Raw genomic sequence first — 26,645 nt, 5'->3', positions numbered from 1 at the left:
AAATTTTCAAGCCAACTGCTCATATATCAAACCATTTTAGACGGGAGACCATATGAAATGGTGACTTCAGTTCGTATTTTATATAGACAGAGTGTGGTAAATGTGTTGGTGACATTAATCTCTGTCCTAAGATGACTGCCATCCGTTTGTGGAGTATGCTTTGAGTTGTAATATTTGGTGCACCGGTGTGCAATAAAGTACAGCTTTTCACTGCCATGTTTAACCTCTACAGTATTGGTAATATGGACCACATGTTTGAAATGTCGGGCCAGATTATAAAAGCTGTTTACTCCTAATTGTTACTAGCACTTTTAACTTTGATAAAAATGTGCAAATGTTGTAAAGAGCTTTGATAATCCAGTGTCTTTAACCTGTGATTCAATCAAAGTCCCTACTGGTGCTATCCAGTAGAAATAGTGTTTTCACTGCCACATTGGTTCAATCACTGGCCATATTAATAATACAGGTATGTTTACATCTTCTTCTTACTTCATGTTTACAAACCATTTGATAAGATATTTTGATTGGCTACCGGTGATTTTTATTTGTTTATTTTAGACGAAAAAAATAATAGTAATCTAGTCAAGATGATTTTATAAAAGGTTAGACTTTAGAGTTACCATTTAACAAAGCTATTAATGAGACTAAATGCGATCCAGAATCCTTTCTAAGCAGGAGGTTTGCTGAGTGGGAGAGAATGTATTAAACAAGGTGGTGGCTCAGTGTTTTTTAATGTTTTTAAATTCCCCCCTCCCCCTCGTCTTGTTCCTGTAGGTTTCCAATATAAAACATGAAGACATCAAGATTCGCCAGGATGATGTGAGTAAATTATTGACTGATGTCCAGATCATGAGAGGGAAGCAGGAAAACATGGACTCCAAACTCATCGCCATGAAACAGTGAGTTTCAGAAGTCTTATACGTTACACTAGTGCCTGCTTTCAGCCACTGTGCATTGCACCCTATGTTACACTAGTACCTGCTTTCAGTCTCTGTGCATGGCAGATGTCAGTCGATGACAGGCAGTGTTCCACACCTATATACCAAATACCTTCATGTGGTATTTTTTCAACAGCAGACACGTTTTTATAGTACAATTTTTACTTTCGGTACCCTGGGGTAACCCTACTTTATTTTTTATTTTTTATTCAGCTTTAATTATTGAACCTGTAATTTATTCTACTCAACCAACTACAGCACATGGTAAAATAAACTGCAATGAAAATGTCAACAGTAGCGTAACGGTACAAACATTGTATAATACTGCCGGAAGTTGTGTACATCAAACTGTAAACACGGTTTTGGCACATGTCCATACAACACTGGTGAAGGCCCTGCCTGTACTTTACCCAGCTCCTGTTTGTCTGCACTCTGCCTAGTCTTGTCACCGTGGCAACCCCTCCTCCACTTAGTCTCCAGAGTCCTCCGGATCACTGCTGCATCTATAGATTACACAGTGTCTGGGGCATACGTCTGCCCAGCAATCTGAATTCAGCAACTTCTATAGCACTTCTTCATTACTGCAAACTCCATGGCAGCTACTTTATTACATATCTGAAAAACAAATCTGTAATGAATTCATTTATTAAAGAAATACAAATACATTCTTATATTAAAAAAAGGATTTAGAAGTACAAAGAATAAATATTAATTCATAGTCCACTCCTAAATACATATACTTGCATTTATATGTCTGTGTAATAAACTTGATCACTGTCGCATGTAAAATAGAGATTGCGTGGGATGCTAGTTTATACTGCAAATGCATATTCTTCCAAATGTATTTGTAAAGTTTAGAATATCACTAAATTGTGTGTATTATATGTTTTCATTGTCCTTTTGAAATGGAACTAGGGGACACTTTCAGAAATAAGTGGCCTTTTATTTGACAACATACTTAGTACACATACATCACATCCCCCAATGGAATCTATTCGCAGCAACTACACTTCTAATTTCACCGAGTGTGGCTCTCGCACAGAGATTTCAATGATAATTGCAGCTGTTTCAACCATGACAGGTTCTAGATAAACTCATTTAAGTACGTTTTATCAGGTTTTCATCATTTTTTTTTAAATTTAGATTGAATGACTTGCAATATGTTTAAGTCTTTGGAGGCTACCGCTAATCAAGGAGTGCGTGAGAAATATACTCTCAACTTAATTGGTGGTAGCCACCGAAGACTTACAAATATACAGCGTAACCTATGCGCTTGTTGCCAAAAGTGTTTCTTTATATTCGTAAACAGAAATGTATCTATGAGCTGTAATGAACGTAGATGCTGGATCTTCAGGAATATCCTAAATATTTTCAGACACGGAGTGCCTCGCCGGGATTTGTGTACATATAAATCTCCTTCAAAGTAAAAACAAATGCAGGAGCGCTTTCGACAGCAACTCCCGTCTCATAAACCCACAGTCAATAGAGTTATTATTAAAAAAAAAAAACTTTTATTATAAAGGCATGTTTTAAAAGCCTGTTTATGCTCTGAATTATGTTTTCCATTATTATTGTTATTTTTTGAAGATTCTGAAATTCTGTTTTAATGTTTGCCTTAAATAACTTCAGGTGGCTTTATTTAATTTTTACAGTCCAGTTTATTCTTGGGATGACCTATTTTGAATCTGGTTCAAACATCCTTGGAGACGAGGCAGTAGAGGAGCAGCAGCAGCCTTGCTCCTCTGTGGTATCAGCACCTGTCCCAATAAACTCTCCCAGCAGGAGCCCTCAGCCCAAGCGCATTGCAGCGAGACAGGACAGATAGCACAGCTTCCTGTGCAGACTGCTTTTATGAGAACTCAGTTTATAACACAGAAGAGCATCCAGATAATGAATGATTTAAAAAAAAAAAAAAAAAAATCAAATTATAATAATAATCACTTTGTGAAGTGACAGTGAGGTTTCCAAAGTATCTTTTTTAGAATTTAGGCCAACCTCATTTATTCAAAGAAACTGCTGCCCAAGAAGCATTCATTCAATGCATGTCATTTCAGCAGAACACAACATAAATGCTTTCTGGATTATTACAAACCTGTCGGATGAATAGAACGGGAATGATGTCTTCTGACTGGTTGCTGTAGAGGGCATTAATGGCCAGGACATGCCCTCAGAGTGTCCACACACCCATCCCTGATAAAGTACAGTAAGGTATCAATCTGCCAAAAAGAACATCTAGTATAACTGTCAGAACCACAACAAACCCATGAAATAATGGCTATAACAGATCACAGATCTATAAAAAAATGACTGGCTCCATCTCTATCCAAGTGAGAATGGTCTTCACATACAATAAATAGCTGGTGTTGGCTCGAGACAGCAGGCTGCAGACCATTAAGTACATGACCAGAAACTGACAGTCTCGTGGTTTGGAGTCCTACATCACCCTTCACAAACCCAGCAGGGCAGGCCCGTTTAGCAGTGGGTAAGTGTGTGTGAAGACCCTGCAAAGTAGTAATATGCTGTGTACATTTTTGTGAAAATGTGACAGCTTCCTATTTAAACACTATAACTCTTTAAACCAAAGTCACTGCTCCAAAGATTTAAATTGCAATGCTTGTATTATAATTTGTATACCCAGACCCACGTGGGAAACGTTTGGTTTAACACCATAATGTTTCATGTATGTGCGCTGCTCTTGTGTGTTTAAAGAAATGGTATGTCACTTTTGTTTTAATGTACCCATTGAAGGATTGTGTCTTCTAAAAACTGACATACAGTAGAACCTCAGAGTTATGAACACCTTGGGAATGGAGGGCGTTTAAGTCTGGAATGTCTGTAACTCAGAAAAAGTTTTAATAAATGTGCACACCTGCTATCTACACACTTAATCTGGTGAATAATACAAGAATACAGCACAGTAATACAATACTCTTATTAAGATTTGACAGGCTTTAAAACGATACTATGGAAATGTACCATTGAAATTGTGACTGGATCAGAAACGCAGGTTTAAATGTCAGGAAAACACTGGTTAACATAGCGCTTGTTTTTTATTTTATTTCAAACAAAATGTAGTCATGCAGCTTGCTTGGGCATTCGGCCTCCTTTTGTTTAAAACTCAAATATTTCTAGTAAATTTGCATGTACTTGCTTTGAAATTCTTAGCCCCTGTCTGGATGTATTTGTTGCCACAGTAATGTTGCCTTCTCCGTGACCAGCACACGTTTGAGTGATTGCATACTTTCGGTTCAAAGCGGGGTGTTCGGTTGACCAGTCAGTTCATAAGTTCAGTGTATAGTTACACTGACCTTACTGAAAACATATATAGTTTGCAAAATATGTATATCTATTGGAAATTTAAACTTTTCTGGGAATACATGCAGTTTTTTCAAAGAACTGCTGTACTAAAACCCATGGAAAATAACTTTTAAACAGCCCTCTGGAGAGTTGGTTTATAAGGGACAGGTGGAAGGAAAGTGTTTATATATAGTTGTAAAGTTAGTGTAAATAAACGCGTCCAAGATCTTTTATTAACCATTTAAAAAAATAAACAAATACAGTGCTACCCTGTTATAATGCAGATGTCTGGGTCCATAATTAGGAGACCATGTTATTTGTGTTTCGCCTTATAATGAATATTGGCATTTTTATTCCCAAATTGATTTAAAATGCCCACAAGCCAAATTTAATATTGTAGCATAGGGTGGAAAATGAAGGACGGAGACACACTAAATTTGCAGGTACTTGAATCCATGTTTTTTGGGACGATTATTCCCAGCCCCTGTTAGCCTGGTATCACACAGCAGCTTGTCTCACTCGGCTCTGCCCACGCTGATGTGGGCACTTCCTGTGCTTTCATATTCCTGCTTCCCCGAACATCGCCCACCAATCCCGGCTGAGGCAAGCTTACCGCTTCCCTACTAACTAACAAACACAAACAAACAAACACGGTCTGTAGACCAGTCGTGTAACAGTGTAAATCCCAGGTTGTTACAATATATACATTATAATAGAAACTGCTATTCCACCAGTTTAAAGTTTACACCACTCTTATTTAAATAGTATATATTTTATAATAAATGTTGTAAACAAATAACACAGAATCCAAGGATGTTTTTACACACTTGTTTTGTAACTAACAGATAGCTTTATAAGTGCTTGTGAGGCGAGAGTGTATTAAATGGAATGTCCAGACAGTAATTTATGTGTACAGAAATAAAATAATTTATTTTTATTATCTATACACAACAAAATAATTAAATAACAAAAGAAAACAAAATGGTGTGAGGGAGGGAGTGCAGGGGTGAAATCCAAAACAGATCGTGAGAACTCGTCTTTAATCGTCTTCGTGGCGAACCAGACATAAACAAAAAAAAACAAAAGAAATGTTAGTGTTTTTTAAAAAATCCCGCTGCACCAAACTAGTCTCTCCCTGCACCCGTTACTCCTCCTATTTTACTTTCGGACCAACCCCGAACACAGTAGTACGTTCCCTTTAGTATGTAATGTCCCGCCTCTGTAGTCAGTGGAACACCAATCCCCAACTGACAAGTGTCCTTATCCTTCACTTGACTCCAGTGGCTGGAATTTACATACTCGTACTTCCGCCCCTCACCAAGGTGCCGCCCCTCAAAAAGATGACTTTTGCCATGGTCATGAGATCTTGGTAAGGGAGGTCCCGAGTTGGTTTGATGCCATCTACTGTCGGGAGGCTGAATCACAGACCGAAATCCCTTTGACTCATCACATATCCCACCCCTCAGAGTGGAGCCGAAGGAACACTCGGAAACCTCTGACCCTTCCATTTCCCCTCCCTCCCGGGAAAAAAAATCAGCATTTTGATGTAACTTACCCGCACGATACCTTATTTGAAAGGCGAAGGTTTGGAGCGCAAGGTACCACCACGTAATCCTAGCGTTTGAATCCTTCATCGTGTCTAACCACTTTAAAGAAGCGTGATCTGTGATGAGTACAAAAGGTCGTCCCAGAAGATAGTATTTTAAAGATTCCACCGCCCATTTCACTGCCAGGCATTCTTTCTCCACTACCGAATACCTCTGTTCTCTGGGCAGTAACTTCCGACTGATGTATATTATCGGGTGTTCTATACCATCTCTCTCCAGGGACAGAACCTCCCCCAGACCAGTATGCGATGCATCTGTCTGCAGGACGAACTCTCGGCTGAAATCCGGGCTTATTAATGCTGGGGCCTGACTCAAATTAGTTTTAATAGATTCAAAGGCTGTCTGACACTCTGCACTCCACTTAATTTTATTTGGAGCGTTCTTTTTAGTGAGATCAGTGAGAGGGGCGGCTATAGTGGAAAAGTGTGGAATAAAGCGGCGGTAATAACCAGCCAACCCTAACAGTGATCTCACCTGGGTTTTCGTGGTAGGTACCGGTGAATCCAACAAAGCCTGGACTTTTGAAACCAACGGTTTCACTCTACCCTTACCCATTATGAAACCTAAATATTTAGTTTCTTCTTTTCCAATAGCGCACTTTGCCATGTTCGCTGTGAGCCCCGCCCTCCTCAGAGACTGTAAGACGGCTTCTAATCTAGTCAAATGTTCTCTCCAGGAAGAACTATAAATGACTACATCATCGATATACGCAGCTGCATACTCTCGATGAGGTTGTAAAACCCTGTCCATTAGTCTCTGAAAAGTAGCAGGCGCTCCATGAAGTCCGAACGGCATAGTACAAAATTGAAAAAGACCCTCTGGGGTTGAAAATGCCGTTTTCTCACGAGAGGCTTTCGTTAATGGAATTTGCCAATATCCTTTCGTCAGATCCAGAGTTGAAATAAACCGAGCTCGCCCCAGCTTGTCTAAGAGTTCATCTACTCGAGGCATGGGATATGCATCAAACTTGGAGATAGCATTCACCCTCCTAAAATCGATACATAATCGTAGTGACCCATCTGGCTTGTCTATTGGTACTATTGGGCTACACCACTCACTTCGGGAAGGTTCAATTACCCCAAGTTTCAACATACACTCCACCTCCCTTCGAACAGAATCTCTCCGACTCTCTGGAATGCGATACGGTCTCTGTCTAACTCTTAGACCTGGCGGAGTGATAATAGCATGTTCGATCAAATGCGTTCTTCCAGGCACGTTAGAAAACACATCACTGAACATATTAATTAGATTGCTTACCTCTTCACGCTGATCAGGAGTTAATTGTTCCCCCATCGCGACCTCAATTGCTGACTCTGGCTCAATTGAGGGTCCAAAATCCTCTCCCTCCTGTACAGGAGATATAAAATGGACTTCCCGTTCTTTCCACGGTTTCAGGAGATTAACATGATAAATTTGACTTTCTTTCCGACGCCCAGGCTGTCGGATCTCATAATTGACTTTACCAATTGCTCAAATAACCTGAAAGGGACCCTGCCATTTAGCAAACAACTTGGATTCCGATGACGGCAACATTAACAACAATTTATCTCCAGGTCGAAAGTTCAGAATTCTTGCATTTTTATTGTAACTTTGTTGCTGCTTCTGCTGTGCCGCTTTGAGATTGTCATATGCCAATCGACAGACTAATTCTAAGCGATCACGTAACTGCAACATATATTTTACTACATTTTTAGACTCCTTTGACTGTTCTTCCCAGCCTTCTCTTATGAGATCCAAGATACCCTGCGGCTGCCGACCGTACAAGAGCTCAAACGGGGAAAACCCTGTTGAAGATTGTGGTACCTCGCGAACTGCAAAGAGCAAGTAGGGAAGCAGTTTAGCCCAGTTGCGTTTTTCTTGATCTACAAAGCGGCGCAACATATTTTTCAAAGTCTGATTAAATCATTCAACAAGCCCATCCGTTTGAGGATGAAAAACTGAGGTTCTAATTGAACGGATTTTCAATAATTTATATAGTTGCTGAATACAGTCTGACATAAAATTAGTGCCCTGATAAGTGAGAATTTCTTTCGGGATTCCCACCCTAGAGAATATTTTTACCAATTCATTCGCTACAGCTACTGCATTCATAGAGCGTAAGGGAACAGCTTCTGGATATCTCGTTGCGTAGTCCACTTCAGTTTGGTGTCCTCCAGTTCATACCATTGCTGAGTCTGCCTTTGTGTTTTTGCAGTGAGAATAAGGCTTTGTGGAGAGAGGTGGCCAGCCTGAGACAGAAGCATGCTCAGCAGCAGAAAGTCGTCAATAAGGTAAATGCATTGATGGTATTGTTAAGATAAGCTGTTCTGCTTCTGTAACACTCCAGGCAGCTGCAAAATAGTACATGTTCTAAAGTAATGGATAATACAATTATCCCAGTCCAGTAAAACTCCTTGACATAATTACCACTCCAAGTTCAAATGGATAATCAAGGTTTGACTGTGTATATGACATGTGGTGACATTAAGTTCATTAACTACATAACTGTGTATGTATATATAATATTTATATATATATATATATATAAATACAACACACAGTCATTTTATAAAGAAGAACAAAAAAATTATTGGCACCCTTGATAAAGATGAGAAAAAAGGCTATATAAAATAAACACAGATAATGAGCTATATTGTAATGTTCTAGCATGTGGAATATATTGTACTCTGTTAATTTCCAAAAACAATGTGTCACAATTATTGACACCCTTGTTTTCAGTACTTTGTGCACCCTCCCCTTGCAAGGATAATGATTGGAGAACACATTGGAAGGGTCTTGGACCATTCCTCCATACAGAATCTTTCCAGAGCCTTGGTATCCTTCGGTCTGCGCTTATGGACTGTCCTCTTCAATTCAAGCAACAGGTTTTTCAATGGGATTCAGGTCTGGAGACTGAGATGGCCATTGCAAAATGTTGATTTTGTGGTCAATTAACCATTTCTTTGTGGATTTTGATGTGTGCTTGGCATCATTGTCTTGCTGGAAGATCCACTTGTGGCCAAGTTTCAGCCTCCTGGCAGAGGCAACCAGGTTTTTGGCTAAAATATCCTGGTACTTGGTAGAGTTCATGATGCAATTGACCTTAACAAGGGCCCCAGGACCAGTTGAAGCAAAACAGCCCCATAACATCAAAGATCCGCAACCATATTTTACAGTAGGTATGAGGTTATTTTCTGCATATGCATCCTTCTATCAACGCCAAACCCACTGCTGGTGTGCATGGCCAAAGAGCTCTATTTTTTGTCTCATCTGACCATTGCACCCGGTTCCAATCCAAGTGTCAATGCCATTTAGCAAACTCCAGGCGCTTACATTTGTTGGTTGCTGTCAATAAAGGCTTTTTTTCCGGCAACCCTTCCAAATAGGCTGTTGTCATGGAGGTGGCGTCTAATTGTAGATTTGGAGACTTGGTGACCCCAAGAAGCAACCAAGTTCTGTAATTCTCCACCTGTGACCCAGGATTCTTCTTTGTCGCCCGAACCATCTTCCTCACTGTGCGTGTGGGCAAGATGCATTTGCGTTCTCTACCAGGCAGATTTACCACTGTTCCACTGGTTTTGAACTTCTTAATTATTGCTTTAATAGTGGTAAGTGGTATATTTAGGTTTTAACTTTTTTTTTTCTTTTTTTTTTTTTTTTTTTTTTAACCCATTGCCTGATTTATGAAGGTCAACAACCATTTGTCTCTCCATTTGTGAGTTCTTTGCCTTTCCCAATGGTGATGGATGACAAATGGATTTTATATGCGTGTTACCTCATTTTTATACCCCAGTGAAACAGGAAGCCATGGAAGGCCACAATACAGTTCCTTAAGAATGAGATGTACTTAAAATAGAATGTTAATGCAGATTTAACTGTTTGGTTTTATTTAAAACTCTTAGGGGTGCCAATAATTTTGACACTATCTTTTTTGAGAAAAAAAATAACTTGTTAAAAATAAATGTTTTCACTGAGCAATTGTATTCGTATAAAAGAATATAGTTTTCCCATATTTGAGCATAAAATATAGATCATTACCTGTGTTTTATTTTTTACAGCCTTTTTTACTCGTCTTTATCAAGAGTGCCAATAATTCTGGAGGGGTGTGTGTGTGTGTGTATGTATGAGTGTGTGTGTATATATATGTGTGTGTGTGTGTGTGTATATAAATAATATTACACACACAGTACCAGTCAATAGTTTGAGTTCACTTGCTGGAAACCTAGGTTTTTGTCATAATTGACAATGTTTTACGTCGTATACGTTTCTGTAAATACTTGAAAATGAAAACACATGTTACAATATAAAAAACAAAACATAAGGAGTATCATAGCAATGTTCAAGAAAATTTAAACTTGTCTCAATCTTGGATTTCTCAAAATAGCCACCCTTTGCCGTTAACAGCCTCACAAACACAAGGCATTCGGTTAACAAGTTTCAGCAGGAAATCGCCCGACATGTCTTCCCAGCTCTTCTGTAGCAATTCCCAGAGATGTAGGGCACTTGTGGGTAGCTTCGCTTTGACTCTTCTGTCCAGTTCGCCCCATACAAGTTCTATGGGATTGAGGTCTGGAGACTGAGCAGGCCAGGTCATTGGATTGAGTTGTCCTCCACTTTCCTTCTTTGCCAGATAGTTCTTGCACAACTTTGAGGTGTGTTTGGGGTCATTATCTTGCTGAAGAATGAAGGACTGCCCAAGTAGCTGTAATCCTGATGGAATGGCATGCCGCTGAAGTATGCTATGATAGCCATGCTGGTTGAGCTTGCCATGGACTTGATAAAGATCACTAACTCTGTCACCAGCAAAGCAACCCCAGACCATGACACTGCCTCCTCCATGCTTGGCAGTGGGAACCACACATGCAGAACTCATGCGCTCACCCGCTCTGCGTCTTACAAATACTCGACGGTTGGACACAAATATTTCAAATGATCACTCATCGGTCCATAAGACCGTTTCTGTGTTTTTTGGTCCAGGCAAGTCTCTTCCTCTTATTCTGCACTCTTAACAATGGTTTCTTTGCAGCAGTTCTTCCAGTTAGGCCAGCTTCATGCAATCTCCCCTGAACAGCTGATGTTGAAACATCTGTACTTCTAGTAACATTTAGCTTAGCTTGTATTTCAGGGGCAGTTAATCGCCGGTTTTGCAGACTTGTGACTCGAATGAACTTGTTCTCTGATTCTGAGGTCACCCTTGGCCAGCCTGACCTTGTTCGGTCCTCATGAGTGCCAGTTTCTTCAAATTGTTTAATGGTTTTGGCCACAGCAGTTACAGACACTTGCATAGTTCTTGCGATTTGTCTTAAAGATTGACCTTCATTGCTTAAAGTAATTACAGACTTTACTTTTTTCTTTGCGCTTTTTTCTTTGAGCGTATTTTGCCATTTTCTGCTCCCTTACATTCAGGAATGACAAACTTGTGCCTATGCTACCTATATTTATAGTAATCATGGACCCTTGCCTGTTAACAATAATTGGTGACAAAAGGTTAATTAGGTAACATTCTAGTTAACTCAGAGAACATCTAACAAAAACACTTTTATACTTAGGCCAGTGTTCTAAAACGGTGTTATACACATTTCAGACTTTTAACTGACTTGGGCGTCAGCCTGAAATCCCCTTGCTTTGGGTGACCATTTCATTGAAATTGACAAGATTTACATTTTCACTTAAAAATAAAAATTTTGAATGCACTTCACTTATGATTATCAGCTTATATATGTACACATATCATATAATGAAATATTAAGTGTTTATAGACAATGTATACCGTTAAAAGCATAGATAATCATGATAAACCTGGTTTCAAGCAGGTGTACTCAAACTTTTGATTTGGTACTGTGATATAGCTCCTTGCATGTGTCCCCAGATAATCCTAAAATTACTTTTGTTTTTTCAACAGCTTATTCAGTTCCTTATCTCACTGGTCCAGTCCAACAGGGTTTTGGGGATGAAAAGGAAACTGTAAGTGTTTTTTTTTTTTTTTGTTGTTGTTTTGTAGCTGCCTCTGGCAATGATTTGTCTGTCAATCATTTGTTCAGAATTGATATGTTTGTTCTACAATAAAAATGTAGAAAACAAAATTTAAAACTCAAATCTTTCAGTACATCCCATAAACAAATCATATTATAAAAACAGAAACCTCCTGTGCCTCAAGATTATTTAAAAAGTAGAAGGTAGCGCCTGCTGATGCCATTCCAGTGCCCAGAATGAATGTGTTCTCTACCTCTTAAGATACCACAACATCTAGGAGACTGCTCTGGTGGAGAAATCCAAGGGGTTCATGCTCAGTCAAATGCTAAGAAGAGCTTTGGCAAGATTGAACAATAACCATTTAAATAACAGCATACCATCCTTTAATCTTGCAAATATCCCTTTGTTTTAGTTGCTCAGTCTCTTCAAAGCTTTTCTTGTTTGTTTCTTTGCAGTCCTTTGATGTTGAATGACAGCAGCACTGCACATTCCATGCCGAAGTACAGTCGGCAGTATTCTCTGGAACCCCTGCAAGGCTCGCCTGCGTTCTCAGTAAGGGCACCCAGCAGTGTTTGGAACATATTGCGGTAGCAATGCAGCCTAAAGCACATTCTTGAGAGATTCATCATGAGTGTTTCTAGCAGTTTGTGGTATATTTATTTGAGTAATACTTAAATACATCTGTATTTATTGTGGTTCTGCAGTTTCACCACAAAACACCTGCTGTGTGGTTTGCAATGGCCCTGTTATTGGGAGAACATATTGGATACAGTAAGGAATCTGTAGTGCCAGCCTCTGTTCACTGCTTGTGAACATCATAGGTGGGCTGCACTGAATTAAGTATACTTCTTTATAATTTAGCTAGTCGACTACTGTCCAAATGTTTCTGTTGAAAACTATAATGATCTGATAAAATGCTTTGGTAGATAGGAGGATACTGCAGTGGTGCTTTATTTACAGAATCGATCTGGTCTTGTGGCAGTAGTATTCTGACTAAGTGGGTATATAATATAGTGCCTAAACAGAATGTATAAATCACTGTATCAAAAGGATACCATGCAGGGGAAACCAATGAATAAATGTCATCTGAAATAAATGACACATTTTACTGTGTGAGAGTGTTTGTTTCTCTCCTTTATGTATATGTTGAATTGTATATATATTTTTTTTTTAAATTGCAGCCTACATCCCAGTCCTACACAGGAGCAAACCTGTTCTCCTCTGATTCGACGGTTAACTCTGGTCCTATAATCTCAGATGTCACAGATCTCCCACAGCTTAGTCCCTCTGCTTCCCCGAATGACCAGACAGAGGAAGAGTGAGTATTGGGAACACTGCATAGTGTTTTACTCCTTTCTTTCTTTCTTTCTTTCTTTCTTTCTTTCTTTTAAATGAGAAAGAAAATTGGGAACACTTCTTTCTTTCTTTCTTTCTTTCTTTCTTTCTTTCTTTCTTTCTTTCTTTCTTTCTTTCTTTCTTTCTTTCTTTCAAGTAGTTTGATGTTATACTGGGTTTATTTTACACCAGAAGCATTTGTTGAATAATGTACCATATTACTGTAAACAGAGTTCCTACCAGAACTAGAGTGAGACGATCTCCAGTGCTTTAAGATGTCTGTTTGACTCCATTAGCAGCACGAGCCCCTCAGTCCTCATAAAGGAGGAGCCACCGAGCCCTGAAGAAGTGCAGAGCATCGTTTTGAACGAGGCTCCTCTCGACATTGTTGTGAACGAGGCGCCTCTCTCTCCTAACACCTTTATTGACTCTCTACTCGAGGACAGTGAGGCCGGTGGAGCCAGTGCTGGCTCCAGCACAGCTCAGTCCCAGGACGGGGAGAAGTGTCTAAGTCTGGCCTGTGTGGAAAAGTGAGTATTACTATGAATTGCAAGTTTTCATTTGGTTCCTTTAACATACAATAGTCTTGTAGTTGCCTCACATTACGCTGTTCGTAAAAGAGAAATGAAAACCAATTACCCTGTTCATCAAAATGTACGTTTTTAGAAAGAAGTTGAAAATGTTTTACTTGGTTTTTCTTAATTGCCAATCATTCCTTTTTACATGCTTGTCTGTATTTCTTGTAACCGTTCTGCTGTGATTCATGCCGAATCAGAAATCTGAGCTTTGAAATCAGGCTCCAAGAAAGTCTTGTGTGTTTGTCAAACTGCAGAATCAATTTTAAATGCTTGTAATGTGTCAGCAGTAATGGGCTCCTCCTAGTTCCTTATTCTGTTTGTATCTTTCAGTTTGAGTCAGTCTCCGCAGATGTCAGAGGTCACTTGTGTTTTCACCAATCCTTCCTCTTCCTGTCTTCATTCCAGACCAGAGCAAGGGTTAGCATTTCTCATATGAGCTGTCCCCGCAGCAAGGGTTAGCATTTCTCATACAAGCTGTCCTCAGGTTAACATTAATAGAAATTAAAGAATTGAAAAACACTTATCAGCCCTGCCAAAAATGTTACCTTTTACTTTTAGACAAACATGGTAATAAATTTGACATCCTATTTTGTAATTCGGTAATTAACATGGTCTATTCTGGTCACATTTGTATCTGCGGACAGCCACACTTGTATTTTAGTTGTCTGTTAGCATTGGTGAAATATAATTGTAATGATGTTAACCTGTTCCTCTCTTCAAAGGAACTGAAAGGTTAACCTGTTTTCTAAATTCTCTCTCTCTCTCTCTCTCTCTCTGTTTATACATGTGCCATATACGAAAAGATTTCATTTAGTGAATTGCATCCCCAAATATAGGATGGTACGAAGTGGGATATATGTAGTGTGCTTAATGAGCATTCCAACTTCAAATTTTCAGCGTTTTGAGGGAAACTGGCAAAATCTAGCACTGGCCCACTATAGCTGCCAGACTGTGGGCACTTCCCTTTTTGATCTATTTGAGACCGTGGCATCATACTCGCAACGTGTTTTCTAGTATGAAATTCTTTGGTTAAATTTTCATCATGGGAATTGGGCAAGAGAAATGATCCCTATCTTGCCGCTGCCACATTGCACATATCTGCGACCGTTTGACGTAGAGATCTGCAGGGTTATGTGAGCGCTGTGTGCTGTATAAACAGTACACTTGGACTTGTGTTCTTCGTAGTGTTACACAGCTGTATTCAGGTTACATTACAGATGTAGTGCATTAAAAATGTTTCACTGCTGCATTGTTTAAACCTCTGGCTGTATCTGTAGTAACGATATATTCTTAATATATACACTTTTTTTTCCACGTGTTCTGTTTACAACCGTTTGCCGTTCCACTAAACCCTTTTAAAACTTTGCTGTGCTACAGCAGCATGAAGCTTTAGTATTTTAGTATTACTAGATGGTCTACCAATGATTGTTCTGTGCATGTACAGCACATGCAAGCCTGGTAAATCATGGTAACAATGTATGGTTAACCAAGGTGAATGCGCTGTGCAAGGCAGTCCTTTTACTTACTTTCATAGGAATTTTTTCAGCGTTTTATTTAAAAACTAGGAAAAAATCAAAGGGTGAAGAAATGTACTTCCCATTAAATGTATTTAATAAAAAAAAAAAGGACACCACAACACTGCTAACATACATTCACACATAATAAAACTGTTGGCTTTCATTTCTATGTAATACACACACACACACACACGGATTATGTTTACTGCTTCTAATCCTGCACAGATGTTGGTGGTGCCTGTACCAGAAGTATATATTAAGAATGGGTTCACCTACATATTGTATATACTGTAACCATGACAACTTGCTTCTGCCTTAGGTTGGTTATCAGACCCACTCTTCCAAATGTGAAACTTGAAACCTTTGTAGTTGTTAGTCCACTCCATTGAGAGAGTAGATCACTGGGACATGCAGTACATTGTGATCGTCTCTTACCTCCCTCTGCCCTTTTTATTTCCAGGAATGACCTTTCTGAACATTTAGAAACCATTGATTCCAATTTGGAAAACCTGCAGACAATCTTGACGGGGCAGTCCATCAGCTTTGATTCCTCTCCTCTCTTTGATGTAAGTGTGAAGAACAATGGTAGTGTGTGGAGATTTAGACTTGCTTAGTGCTCCTGCTGTTTCGTCTTTGGGTCATTATCCCCTAAAGGGAATGTCTCTCCCTGGTAATACAGTGGAGGTATATTCATTGTACATCTGGTATTACAGTGGCAGTGTATTCATTGTATCTCATGTTGCATGCCAGGGATGGCCAGTGTGTCACTGGCCTTGCTGACACCTGATTTTGAGGAGGTATTGAAGGTTAAGTCTTAGGAACCACTTGTCTGTGATACTGTACTGATACCAGCAATGTGTTTGTCATTGGTAGGGGGTTGGTAAGATGGATTTTATAAACCTGTGGAATATGTCTTTGATCTTTTTTTTTAGCTCTTTGCCTCATCCCTCTCATCTACTGATTTTAACCTGCCAGATCTGGACACCAGCCTTGCAAGTGTAAGTAATATTTAGACTTCTGTTTAAGTTCTGGGATTCCAGCGTTTTATCTGATTTTTCAGATTTATTTGCTGGCACAGTCTGCAAGTTGTTATAATGTTTTTGTTAGTGTTGTTGCATGCATTACTTTCCACTGTATTTAATATTATGCTTTTTGCTTTTTTTTTTTTTTTACTGTATATCATGTATGATGCATTTCTCTGTATTTGTAGTATTATGGATTTTCTTATTACTGCAAAAAAGTAAAGCGCTTTGTGATGGTGGTCCACTGTGAAAGGCGCCATATAAAATATTGATTGATTTGATTAGGATTGGCCCTTAATTTTCAGACCCTTTGTTTTGTATCCTTGCTATGTTTAAAAGAAAATGGAAAGACTTGCATCGACATAGTCATTGCTGCTCAAACAAGGCAAATCTATTTTAATCCTTGCATGTGTATCATTTTTATCCTATAGATCCAGGATTTGCTAGCACAGGATCAGAAGTCCACAGGCACAGCTCCAAACTCCGCGGACACTGGTAGGTTATAGGCATGTTTGTGTAGTAATACATACTCTCAGCATGCCTCTGTTCTCGCATGCATTGTGTATTATATCATGTAGGGTCATGTCATTCCATACCAACTCAACCAGAGCCGTTGCCCGACCATCTCAGATTTTGCTAGAAAAAAATCACCTGGGCTTTTTCGGACCCACTGCGTTTAGAAATGCTAATCTTCTTCCTTTTTTTAAAATTAATTTTCCCCTTCAAACTGTGACTTGGCAAAGGTCAACCTAAAGTGACCCTGACCAGAAAAATCACCCTGGGCTCAACTTAGACTCTCCCATCATGTGTAGCACCTAATTCGACTTGTAATGAATAGGACTTTCGAGGAAAAAAAAAAATACCTCGGGCACCGTACTCACTTTTGGCAAGTTGCCAGATGAGGGGTAAGAAACAAGTTTTATTCTAACTTCAGCCCAACCCTTTACCTTGTTCAGCTAAATATCTTTGAATTTGGTGATTTTTTTTTTTTTGGAGCCCCCTACGTGAGTTATTTCAGACTAAACTTGGTAGAAATACCAAAATTTCTAATTTCGGGGGGTAAATGACCAGTATGGGGACTTGAAATCAAAAGTGTTTCACAACATTTGGAAGAGGGGTCCCCAAGGTTCTTAAAGCAATACTAACATTTTAGGACCCACAGCCCCTACAGGGTAAAGGGTTGGGCTGAAGTTCGAATAAAACTCGTCATTTATTATGTATTTTTTTGCTTAAGCCCTATTCATTATTCGAACGAGGTGCTACACATGATGGGAGCGTCTAGGTTGAGCCCAGGGTGATTTTTCTGGTCGGGGTCACCTTTTTTTCACTTTTTCACTTTAGGGTGACCTTTACCAGGTCACAGCTCGAAGGGCTGAGTTGGCGTGGAATGTCTCTATAGTAAAACCACAAACCAAGCCAAATTCCAGTCTTGGATCGCACAAAAGCAGTTTAAGTGATCATTATCAGTGAACCTCTTGCACCCTCTTGTGCTTTGTAGAGACCCACTAATCCGTGGCACACCTATGGGAGACTGTATCTGGTAGTGTGAAGAATTCACCAGCTTTATTGTTCTTTGAGCTGGTATACAAAATCCAAGACCGAAGAAAGCTGGTGTAGTATTAGCTAAATACTTCCTCACCACAGATGAGCACTAGTCCAGAGTTAGCAAGTTTAAAAAATAATAATAATAAATGTTCCCATTCCTATATTACCCTTGCAAATCTATACATTAAGATAAGACCACCTTAAATCCCCCTGCTCAACTTCTACTGAATACTGTCGTGTTTGTAAATACAGGGAAACAGCTGGTTCAGTATACAGCCCAGCCCTTGCTACTGCTGGACCCCAGCAATGCCGATGAGGGAAGCTCAGACCTGCCTAATCTGTTTGAGTTGGACGATGACAACTCTTACTTCGGCCCTGGAGACGACACTGAGGATCCCACGATCTCTCTACTTTCAAACACCACCTACCAGTCGAAAACCAGGGACCCTTAGTCTGAAAGCTTGCCACTTCTGTAAAGGGATGTGCAACTGTGCTTCATTTTTGTGTGTAAAGTGACAAGTCTATACATTTGTGGGTTTAGAGTTGAGATTTTCTCTTGTCATCTGGTTCTCTGGATCGCCTTGAACTCAAGGATATGTGCTAGACATGCCAGATGTCCACCTGTCCTTTCTGAAAATAACAAGGATTCCAGACCAAATGCAGGTTTTGCTGGTTTATCTATTGTAGCGCCAAGAACATCATTTATATATTGCAGCTTAAACGTTAGATTATTTAGGAGTGTATCTGACTTGAATAGTTTCTTCTGATACAGCACTGATATTTTGTAGCAGATGATAAGCTAATATTAACCTACAGGTTATGGTAAAACAAAACATTTGACAGTAACAAAGTAGAAAGAAAACATTAAATGCTGCTTCTAAGTGACAGATGGCAGGGTGTATCTGTAAGAATCTACAGAATTGACTGCTGTGTGCATTTCTTTGTTTGCTCTTTGGGACAGGGTGGCAATGGAAGTAAAGACAAGGTTGTTAGTGTCTTCCCTTAGGACTGGCTAAGAGAAAAAGTGAAACCATGCTCTGTGCCCAGTCCAATTGAGAAATTATTTTCCTGTCTCAAGTCTTTAGTAGACCATGAGTCGCTTTTAAATCCTGCTTTTACTGAAAGCTGTATACTATCCCTGGATCACACTAGCCTGGTCCTTTAGTAAATCTCTGGCTATATAAATGACACCTGTTTCTGATCCCTGGCAGCATTCTTTTATTTATTTTTTTTTTAAAGACAGCCTGCTTGTTTTTCCAAGCCTGTGCATTGCCCTGTACCCTCAATTCTTTGAAACTATTAACGGATAGTAAGGTAACTCATTTTTAAAAGCATAATCTATACTTGTGGAAAAATTAAGTTGCACACTATATTATGCAAGAGACCTGAACATGGAACAGACTTCCCCTTTGTTTGGTTGGCTCCGTCAACAGTTAGCCACGGTCACACAAACACTTTTAAAGAAAGACGGTGCTTTTTAAATGTTAAACATTTTACAGTGTAGCCTCAGTTGCTTAATGAAATAAGTTTGCTCTTGTCTGTACATAGATAGTTTTAGGGGTAAGGTAACTGCTATTTCAACAAGCGCAAAGCAAGCTTATATGTTTCTCTACTATCTAATGTCTGCAAGCATGTATACAGCAGGCAGCTCTGGTACTGTTGCTTCCTTTTAATACAGGAGTGAAATCTAAAGTTTTGGCTTTTGATAGGGGGGGGGGGGGGGCGACTGACTGCATTTGTAAGTGACTTATGCTATTGCAATGGTATTTTGTATATTTACACTCTAAATTGTTAATAGTGAAAATGTATTTTTGATTTTTACATAAATTATCCACTTAATATACTTGGCTTTCTGTGGTTGAAAGTTTTATTTTTGTAATATATGTTTGAACTTAGTTACTGGTGCTGGTTTAGGACTTAAGAAAGAAGAGTGAAATTTTGCTTGTTTTAAAATAAATAACCTAAAAAGAAAAAAAAGAAAAAAAGAAAAGGCCCAGTCTAGTCGCCAAATATGTCCATTGTTCCAAACTTCTGAAAACGGGGGATTGAAATTTAACAAGTTTTCAAAGGTGGTAAATGATGAATATTGAATATGTATCCAAATGAAACGACATTCGGCCATCGTATCTTGAGTGTTAAGGGTGGACTGACAAGTTGTTTTTGTGTTTTTTTTTGTTTTTTTTTATATGGAAAGCAGTATTAATGTTTGATTATGTAAAGATAAGTTGCAATTGAAATAGTTTCTTGTATTTTGTTTTATAAATCCGCTGAAAAGTATGCTTTTTTTTTTTTTTTAATTGGAAGTGGTTTTGCATCTTTTGTGTTGTGGCTTTGATTTGACTTATGTTTGAGGTGACAGTTAAAAGGATTCTGTAGATAGCACAACATTTTTTGTGTGTCCATATTATTGACGTTTTACTTTTCAGTATGTTCCCCTGCCTATTTTTAATGCATGTTTTCTCAATCTCGAATATATTTAGCTGCAGAGGGATAAGCATAGATAGATACATAATATACAGTTGTAGTCAAAAGTTGACATACCCCAATGGATATGTATAATTTCTAGAAATTTCTCAAACAGATTATAGGAAAAATCTTTTTAGCTTATAGTTTTACTTTTGTGGATGAGGAAAAAGTTACAAGAAATGGATGTCTACAATTATTTATTTCAGCATTTTTTTTTTCCAAAACTCCAAAAATGCTTATTCAAAAGTATTCATACCCAGACAAGAAAAATGAAATTAATAGGTAGTTGAGGCACCTTTAGCAATAACCCCCCCCCCCCCCTTAAACCATTAGGATAATTGTCAATGGGCTTTTGGCATGCTTCTTTTAGTGATTTGTTAAAAAAATTTTTGGACCATTCTTCAACGCATAATTGTTCCAGTTCATTCAAATTCCGAGGACTTCTTGTGCACAGCCACCTTCAACTCATACCAAAAGTTTCCAATCGGATTTAGAGCAGGACTTTGACTAGGCCATTCCAGAACCTTGATTTTATTCTTTAACCATTCTGAAGTAGATTTTGATGTGTGCTTTGGATCATTGTTGTGGTTTAAACGAAGTTTTGTAGTGGAGGGTTTCAGATGATTGGCCAATATCTTTTGGTATGCTATGGAATCCATCATACCATGTTTATTGAGAAATATAGGAGAACAAATACTTGTAAATTCATTGCTTTTGTGTAGATTCAGATTAGTCCATCAGGCAAATCACCAAAAAGCAAGGCACTGTTATAAACTTATAGGTAAAATAGCTTTATTAATTGGGCATATCCAAAAACAGAATATTGAATAGACCACGAAACAAACATGTTCTAAAAAAACAAAGACTACCAACCCATAGCGACAACCTTAGCCATCAGGGCGTAGTATCAGTTTAGCAATACATCAGTACAAAGCAGTTACTATTACATTAATTACACAGGTTAATTAATTAAACACAACTTAGTCGAAGGAATAAATATCGGAAAAAGATTATACCAAAAACTCAAAAAGAACCTATAAGAAAGTAGCATTTAGTTCATAGGTAGGGTCTGTAATCCAGCTCTTCATTTAATCCTGGAGATTCAGTAGCTTTTAATTGAAATATCCAAAATGTTTCCCGCTGTAAAAGAGATTTGAGTCTGTCACCTCCCCATATTGATTTCTTAACCATTTCAATCCCTAACACTTTAAGGTTACGAGAGTGACTTACATGAGCAACTTTATAGTGTTGGCCCGTGGGGTATTCTAAATGACCAGTTCTGATCACGTATTTATGTTCTGCTACCCTTTTAGTTCTCCGTACATAAAAGCACCCAAACAGTAGACAATATAAGTAGTGTTACAGTTAATAACCTTATTGATCTCATATGATCTATTTATCTTAATATCACTAAGTAGTTTATCTTGCACAGCGTATTTACAATGATTGCTAACCCCACATCTGAACTTCCTTTTTAATTGTCTAGGAAGCAAGGAACTCTGTTTCTTATCCCCTGATGGGTAACTGTGACCAAGTTTATCACTGATAGTTGTAGCACATCTAAAACCTATCATGGGTTGATCAGTGAATACCTCTCAAACTGGGATCCCTCTTTATTAATTCACAGTTTGTAAAATGTTCTGGGTTTTTAGTGTTTCTGAACTAAATCAAGTGTTCTTTGCTTATTTATTTCTTGTCGTTTTTTATGCAGCAAATCTGTTCTGCTCTATTGTTTTGCTTTATTAGAAGCCTTATCAATTATCCCATGTCTAAATCCCCTCTGATGAAATCTGTTTTGCTTAACTTTTGATTGTATATCAAATTCAGTTCCTTGATCGCAAATGCGTCTTAATCATTGGAATTGACCAAAAGGAATATTGTTTTTTTTAACCAATGTGGATGAAAACTCTCAGGTCTTAATAGTATTGGTGTTTCTGACAGTATTTTTTCTAGACACAGTGTGCAAGAATCTTTCAGTATATTTTGAAATTGCTAAATCCAAAAAATGTAATACATAATTTGAGATTTATTATTGATACTATTAATATCTTCATGAAATGACAAGAGTTCACTGTCTGTACCTGACCAGATAAGAATATTATCACTATAACATCCTCACCACTTGATTTTGTCCAGAAAAAAGCATTATTAGAGGATTTGTATATGTCATTCTCCCAGAAGCTCAAAAATAAATGGACATAATTAGGAGCAAAGCAAGCACCCATAGTTGTACCTTTTAGTTTGTCTGCATAATTTCTCTTTAAACAAAACACATTATTCAGTCAAATTAACTATAAAGTGATTAGGAGGCAAACTATCTTCAGGTGTTTCTTGTAAATAATATTTTAAATCTGTCAAATCTTCATTGTGAACAATGTTGGTATGAAGAGATTCAACATCTAAAGTAATCAAAAAATTAGGTTCCACATGTCTCATGTCTTTTATCTTATTTAAAACGTGTTGTATCTTGAATATATGAAGGTAAAGAGGACGCAAACTGCTTGATAAAAACATCAACAAGCTGCAAAGCTGGTTCAATAATGAATCCTTTGCCTGATAATAACACTATGTAACACAATTTTTGTTCCTGGGTAGTAAGTGTTATTTCCTAATTGCTTATGCCTCAAAAGTATAGAAAATGGCTATTATTCCCCAAAAACTTTGCTTTTGTGACCAGGACAGTGATATTTCAAAATATCACTATTTCCAATGGGGAAACGGGCAAATGTGTGTCTTTTCGTTCACATAAAGTCAGAAAAAAACAACATATGAATCCAAATTAACATGTATTTATACTAAAGTAATACAAAAATGATTACAAAAGATTTAGAAGTGAGTAGTTTTTCGAGATTTACGATTATACTGTAAATCACTTTCACGAATCGGCCCCCAAATGTAGTCTCCCATCGTGTTCTCGTTATACTGTCCTTGGTAGAGGTGTTCAAAGTCCAGTATATCCTGGTGGAAGCGCTCGCCTTGCTCCTCCGAGTACGCTCCCATGTTCTCCTTGAATTTATCAAGATGAGCATCAAGGATATGGACTTTGAGGGACATCCTACAACCCATTGTGCCGTAGTTCTTCACCAGAGTCTCAACCAGCTCCACATAGTTTTCGGCCTTGTGATTGCCCAGGAAGCCCCGAACCACTGCGACAAAGCTGTTCCAAGCCGCTTTCTCCTTACTAGTGAGTTTCTTGGGGAATTCATTGCACTCCAGGATCTTCTTTATCTGTGATCTCTAATCAAGTCGTTGAGGTCTTTTTGGTTGGGGTAGTATGGGTTTCTCTCCTCTGCTCCACCTCTGAAATTGTCATCTGGATCTACAACGTCTTCCTCGCTCTCTGACTTGCTGCTCTCTCTCCGGAGGAGTGGGTAAGGGGGGCTCATGGCAGTGTGGCACCGGGGCGATGGATGAAGAAAGGTCTGGATACGTGATAGCAGGTGCATTCTTGCCAGTCCGACGTTTGGAAGGGTCCACCATGCAGAAGTAGCAGTTGCTTGAGTGGTCAGTGGGTTCCCGCCAAATTCTTGGGATAGCGAACTTCATGGCTCTCTTTTCCCCTCTGTACCATCCTACAAAAATACATTTATTTCACCCATGACTAATGTGTAAGAGATTCTCGCAACATTTTTCATATATGATATATTTTTTCAATAACATTGAAAATTGTAAAACATTTTAAAATTAAAAACTTTTACAATTTTAAAAATGAACAAATTTTATAACATAAAATTCAGAGCAACAAATGTCCACCTTACCTTCGAGTTTTTTTGCAGTGCTCGCAGGTGAAATGAGGTGCCCAGGGTTTGTCTTAATCCCCGACAGGCATGCCGAAATATGCCTTGTAGGCCTCGCACATCTTAGCAGATGTTTCCACGGAGTACTTTTTCGCTCTTGTCTTTATAAATTGGCCGCAGACATAGCAAAATGCGTCTGCCGGATGCTTGCAGCCTGTTGATGCCATCTCAGAAAAATGCAGATATGTATCCACTTAGGCAGCTGGAACTAAACTGAACTGGTGGGCTTAAGGCCCCTGTATTTATACTACTATTTATATTACTGGAAAGTTCTAGAAGTTACTCCAAGTTTACTCAGCACTGAATCTATCTGGAATGTTCTGGAAAACAGGTAAATTTCAAAATATCACTGTCCTGGTCACAAAAGCAAAGTTTGGGGGGAATAATAGCCATTTTCTATACTTTTGAGGCATAAGCAATTAGGAAATAACACTTACTACCCAGGAACCAAAAAAAAAAAAAAATTATTACATGGTGTAATAGGTCTTCCAGGTAGATTTAGGAGATCTTTATGTACTATACAGAGCATATAAAAAGGTGAAAGTCTGGGGTGTTTACACCATAAGAAACCATATTCTTTCTCTGTGATCCATTTTTCATCTTTAGCATGTATCAACATTTCTTTAATTTCATTTTTCATATTAACCAAAGGATTTGCAGAAAGTGTTTGACAGTGTTCTGAATTGTCAAGTTGTCAATAGGCTTCTTGAACATACCTTTCTTTAGCCCGTGTAACCACAGCTCCCCGTTTGCTGATTTTATCACAACCTTTTCATTTTGACACAAAGTATAAATTGCTTCCTTTTCTTTTTTGGTTAAATTGTAACAAATAATTTTGCTTGTCATTAAATAGTTTTTCCATATCATAATTAACCTTTTTTTGTAAAAGCTGTTAATATAGCAGATTTGTGGGCAAAAAATAAGACTTGGTTCTCAAGGGTGTTACATTTTCAATCACAGTTTGGTTTTCAGCACTTGTGATTGATGTTTGGACCACGTTACAGGGAGTGTTTAGATGATACCGTACTTGTAAATTCTGATAAAAACGACAAAGATCAATTTCTGTCTGAAATTCAATAGAACTATATGTGGGAGCAAAAGAAAGTCCTTTAGATAATAATGACATCCAGTCATGAGATATTAGGGCATCATGAGATATTAGGGCATTACTAATTACTGTAGTTCCCCAATCTGGCTCCTGGTGCCCAGTCTCTGAGTGTTGTTCTTGCTGTTGTAGATTTCTGTTTTCTCCCTCGACATGTCTGGTTTCTTTTTGTTTCATAGTAGATCATTTAAAAAAAAAAAACCCTTTGCTTTCTGATGTAGCTGAAGCAGACAAATTCTCGTCATCACTACTTGTGAAATTAAAGGGTACAGCTCTCCATTGTGGTCGTTGAAAACGATTACAGTCGTTCCACTGGTATACTCTTCCTTGCTTGTAGTCAATTTCATCCCTTTTAAATTTCTTCAGTTTAAATTATTTCAAGTCAGCGGTAAATGTACCTAAATCCTCTTAAGTTTTGTTTCAAATGGCAATTTTAATTCAGTTGCTTGGATTTGAGAGGTCTTGGCTTTCATTTCGTTTAATTCAGCTGTAGGCAATTATTTTCTCTTTTTGTTTCTTCAGTTATTATAAGTAATATCAAATCCAAAGAACATTTATTTAGAATAGATTCCCATTTATTTTTGAACTCTATACTGTCTTGGCTGAAGGAAGGGAATTTTTTGATGCGCAATCCTCGAGGAATGCTGGTCTCTCTCCAGTAATCCAACAAAGCAATAATACGCCAATGCAATTTAATTTCAAAGCAATAATACGCCAATGCAGTTTAATTTCAAAGCAATAATATGCCAATGCAATTTAATTTCTTTTCCATCAGTTTCTTTAACATTAGGTAATTGCTTTTCAGGTCCTCCTCTGTGGTACAGGCTTCATCCATCTGAGTCAGCAATGAGGCCAATGTAATTATATTCTTGCCTTCATTCAAATATGAGAAGGCAGCTGTGTTTGTTATTCCAAATATATTTGTTCTTGTATTTTAAATTGTTGATTATAACAAAAAAAAAAGCACTCAGAAAAGTGGAGCTGCTCCTATTAGAAACACACAATGTTTCTAAAAATAATGAATTAAAAAAAGAAAAAGAACCTACAGTGCTCTTTGGTTTAAACTATTATTATATCAAATCTTCATATTATGAAAACGGTGCTCTTTTGAAGTCAATGGTTTCTTTAAAAGTTTAGTAAGAAATATGGATGAAAAAAACATCTGCAACTCCATTGTTTTTGTGTAGATTCAAATGAATCCATCAGGCAAATCACTAAGAACTAAGGCACCCTTACACACTTAAAGGTAAAATAATTTTTATTAATGGGGGACATGCAAAAATAGAATATTAAAAATAGAACACAAGATTAGTATGTTCTAAAAAATGAACAAAGAGACCACCAACAGGTAGTGGCAGACCTAGCCTTCATCAGGGTGTAGTCTCAATTAGCAGCACATAAGCGGTCACAGTCAATCAATTAATACTCAATTATTGACATAATATGAAGATTTGATATATTCTTTGTTAATAGTTTAAACCAAACA

At 38.1% G+C, this 26,645-nt stretch overlaps 1 protein-coding gene across 4 annotated transcripts in view; it reads left to right on the top strand.

The window, feature by feature from the left end:
• The window catches only part of hsf1 (heat shock transcription factor 1), a 34,166-nt gene extending 13,826 nt beyond the window's left edge, over positions 1–20,340 (top strand). The window contains exons 4-14 of one of the 4 annotated variants that reach the window (XM_041249150.1): positions 775–899; positions 8,037–8,112; positions 11,724–11,785; positions 12,250–12,346; positions 12,976–13,112; positions 13,429–13,659; positions 14,038–14,124; positions 15,685–15,790; positions 16,157–16,222; positions 16,678–16,741; positions 18,044–20,340. In XM_041249150.1, the coding sequence (XP_041105084.1) occupies positions 775–899; positions 8,037–8,112; positions 11,724–11,785; positions 12,250–12,346; positions 12,976–13,112; positions 13,429–13,659; positions 14,038–14,124; positions 15,685–15,790; positions 16,157–16,222; positions 16,678–16,741; positions 18,044–18,243 (1,251 nt within the window). In that variant the 3' untranslated portion in view covers positions 18,244–20,340. Of the gene's footprint in view, positions 1–774; positions 900–8,036; positions 8,113–11,723; positions 11,786–12,249; positions 12,347–12,975; positions 13,113–13,425; positions 13,660–14,037; positions 14,125–15,684; positions 15,791–16,156; positions 16,223–16,677; positions 16,742–18,043 lie in introns of all 4 variants that reach the window. The other 3 variants (XM_041249149.1, XM_041249152.1, XM_041249151.1) reach the window with 3 other exon arrangements.
• The last annotated feature ends 6,305 nt before the right edge of the window (positions 20,341–26,645 follow it).

The sequence above is a fragment of the Polyodon spathula genome, chromosome 4 (genome assembly GCF_017654505.1).
Source record: "Polyodon spathula isolate WHYD16114869_AA chromosome 4, ASM1765450v1, whole genome shotgun sequence".
In the NCBI taxonomy this organism is placed as follows: Eukaryota; Metazoa; Chordata; class Actinopteri; order Acipenseriformes; family Polyodontidae; genus Polyodon; species Polyodon spathula.
Note: the sequence above shows the minus strand (reverse complement) of the source record. Positions and strands in the feature narration are given on the sequence as shown.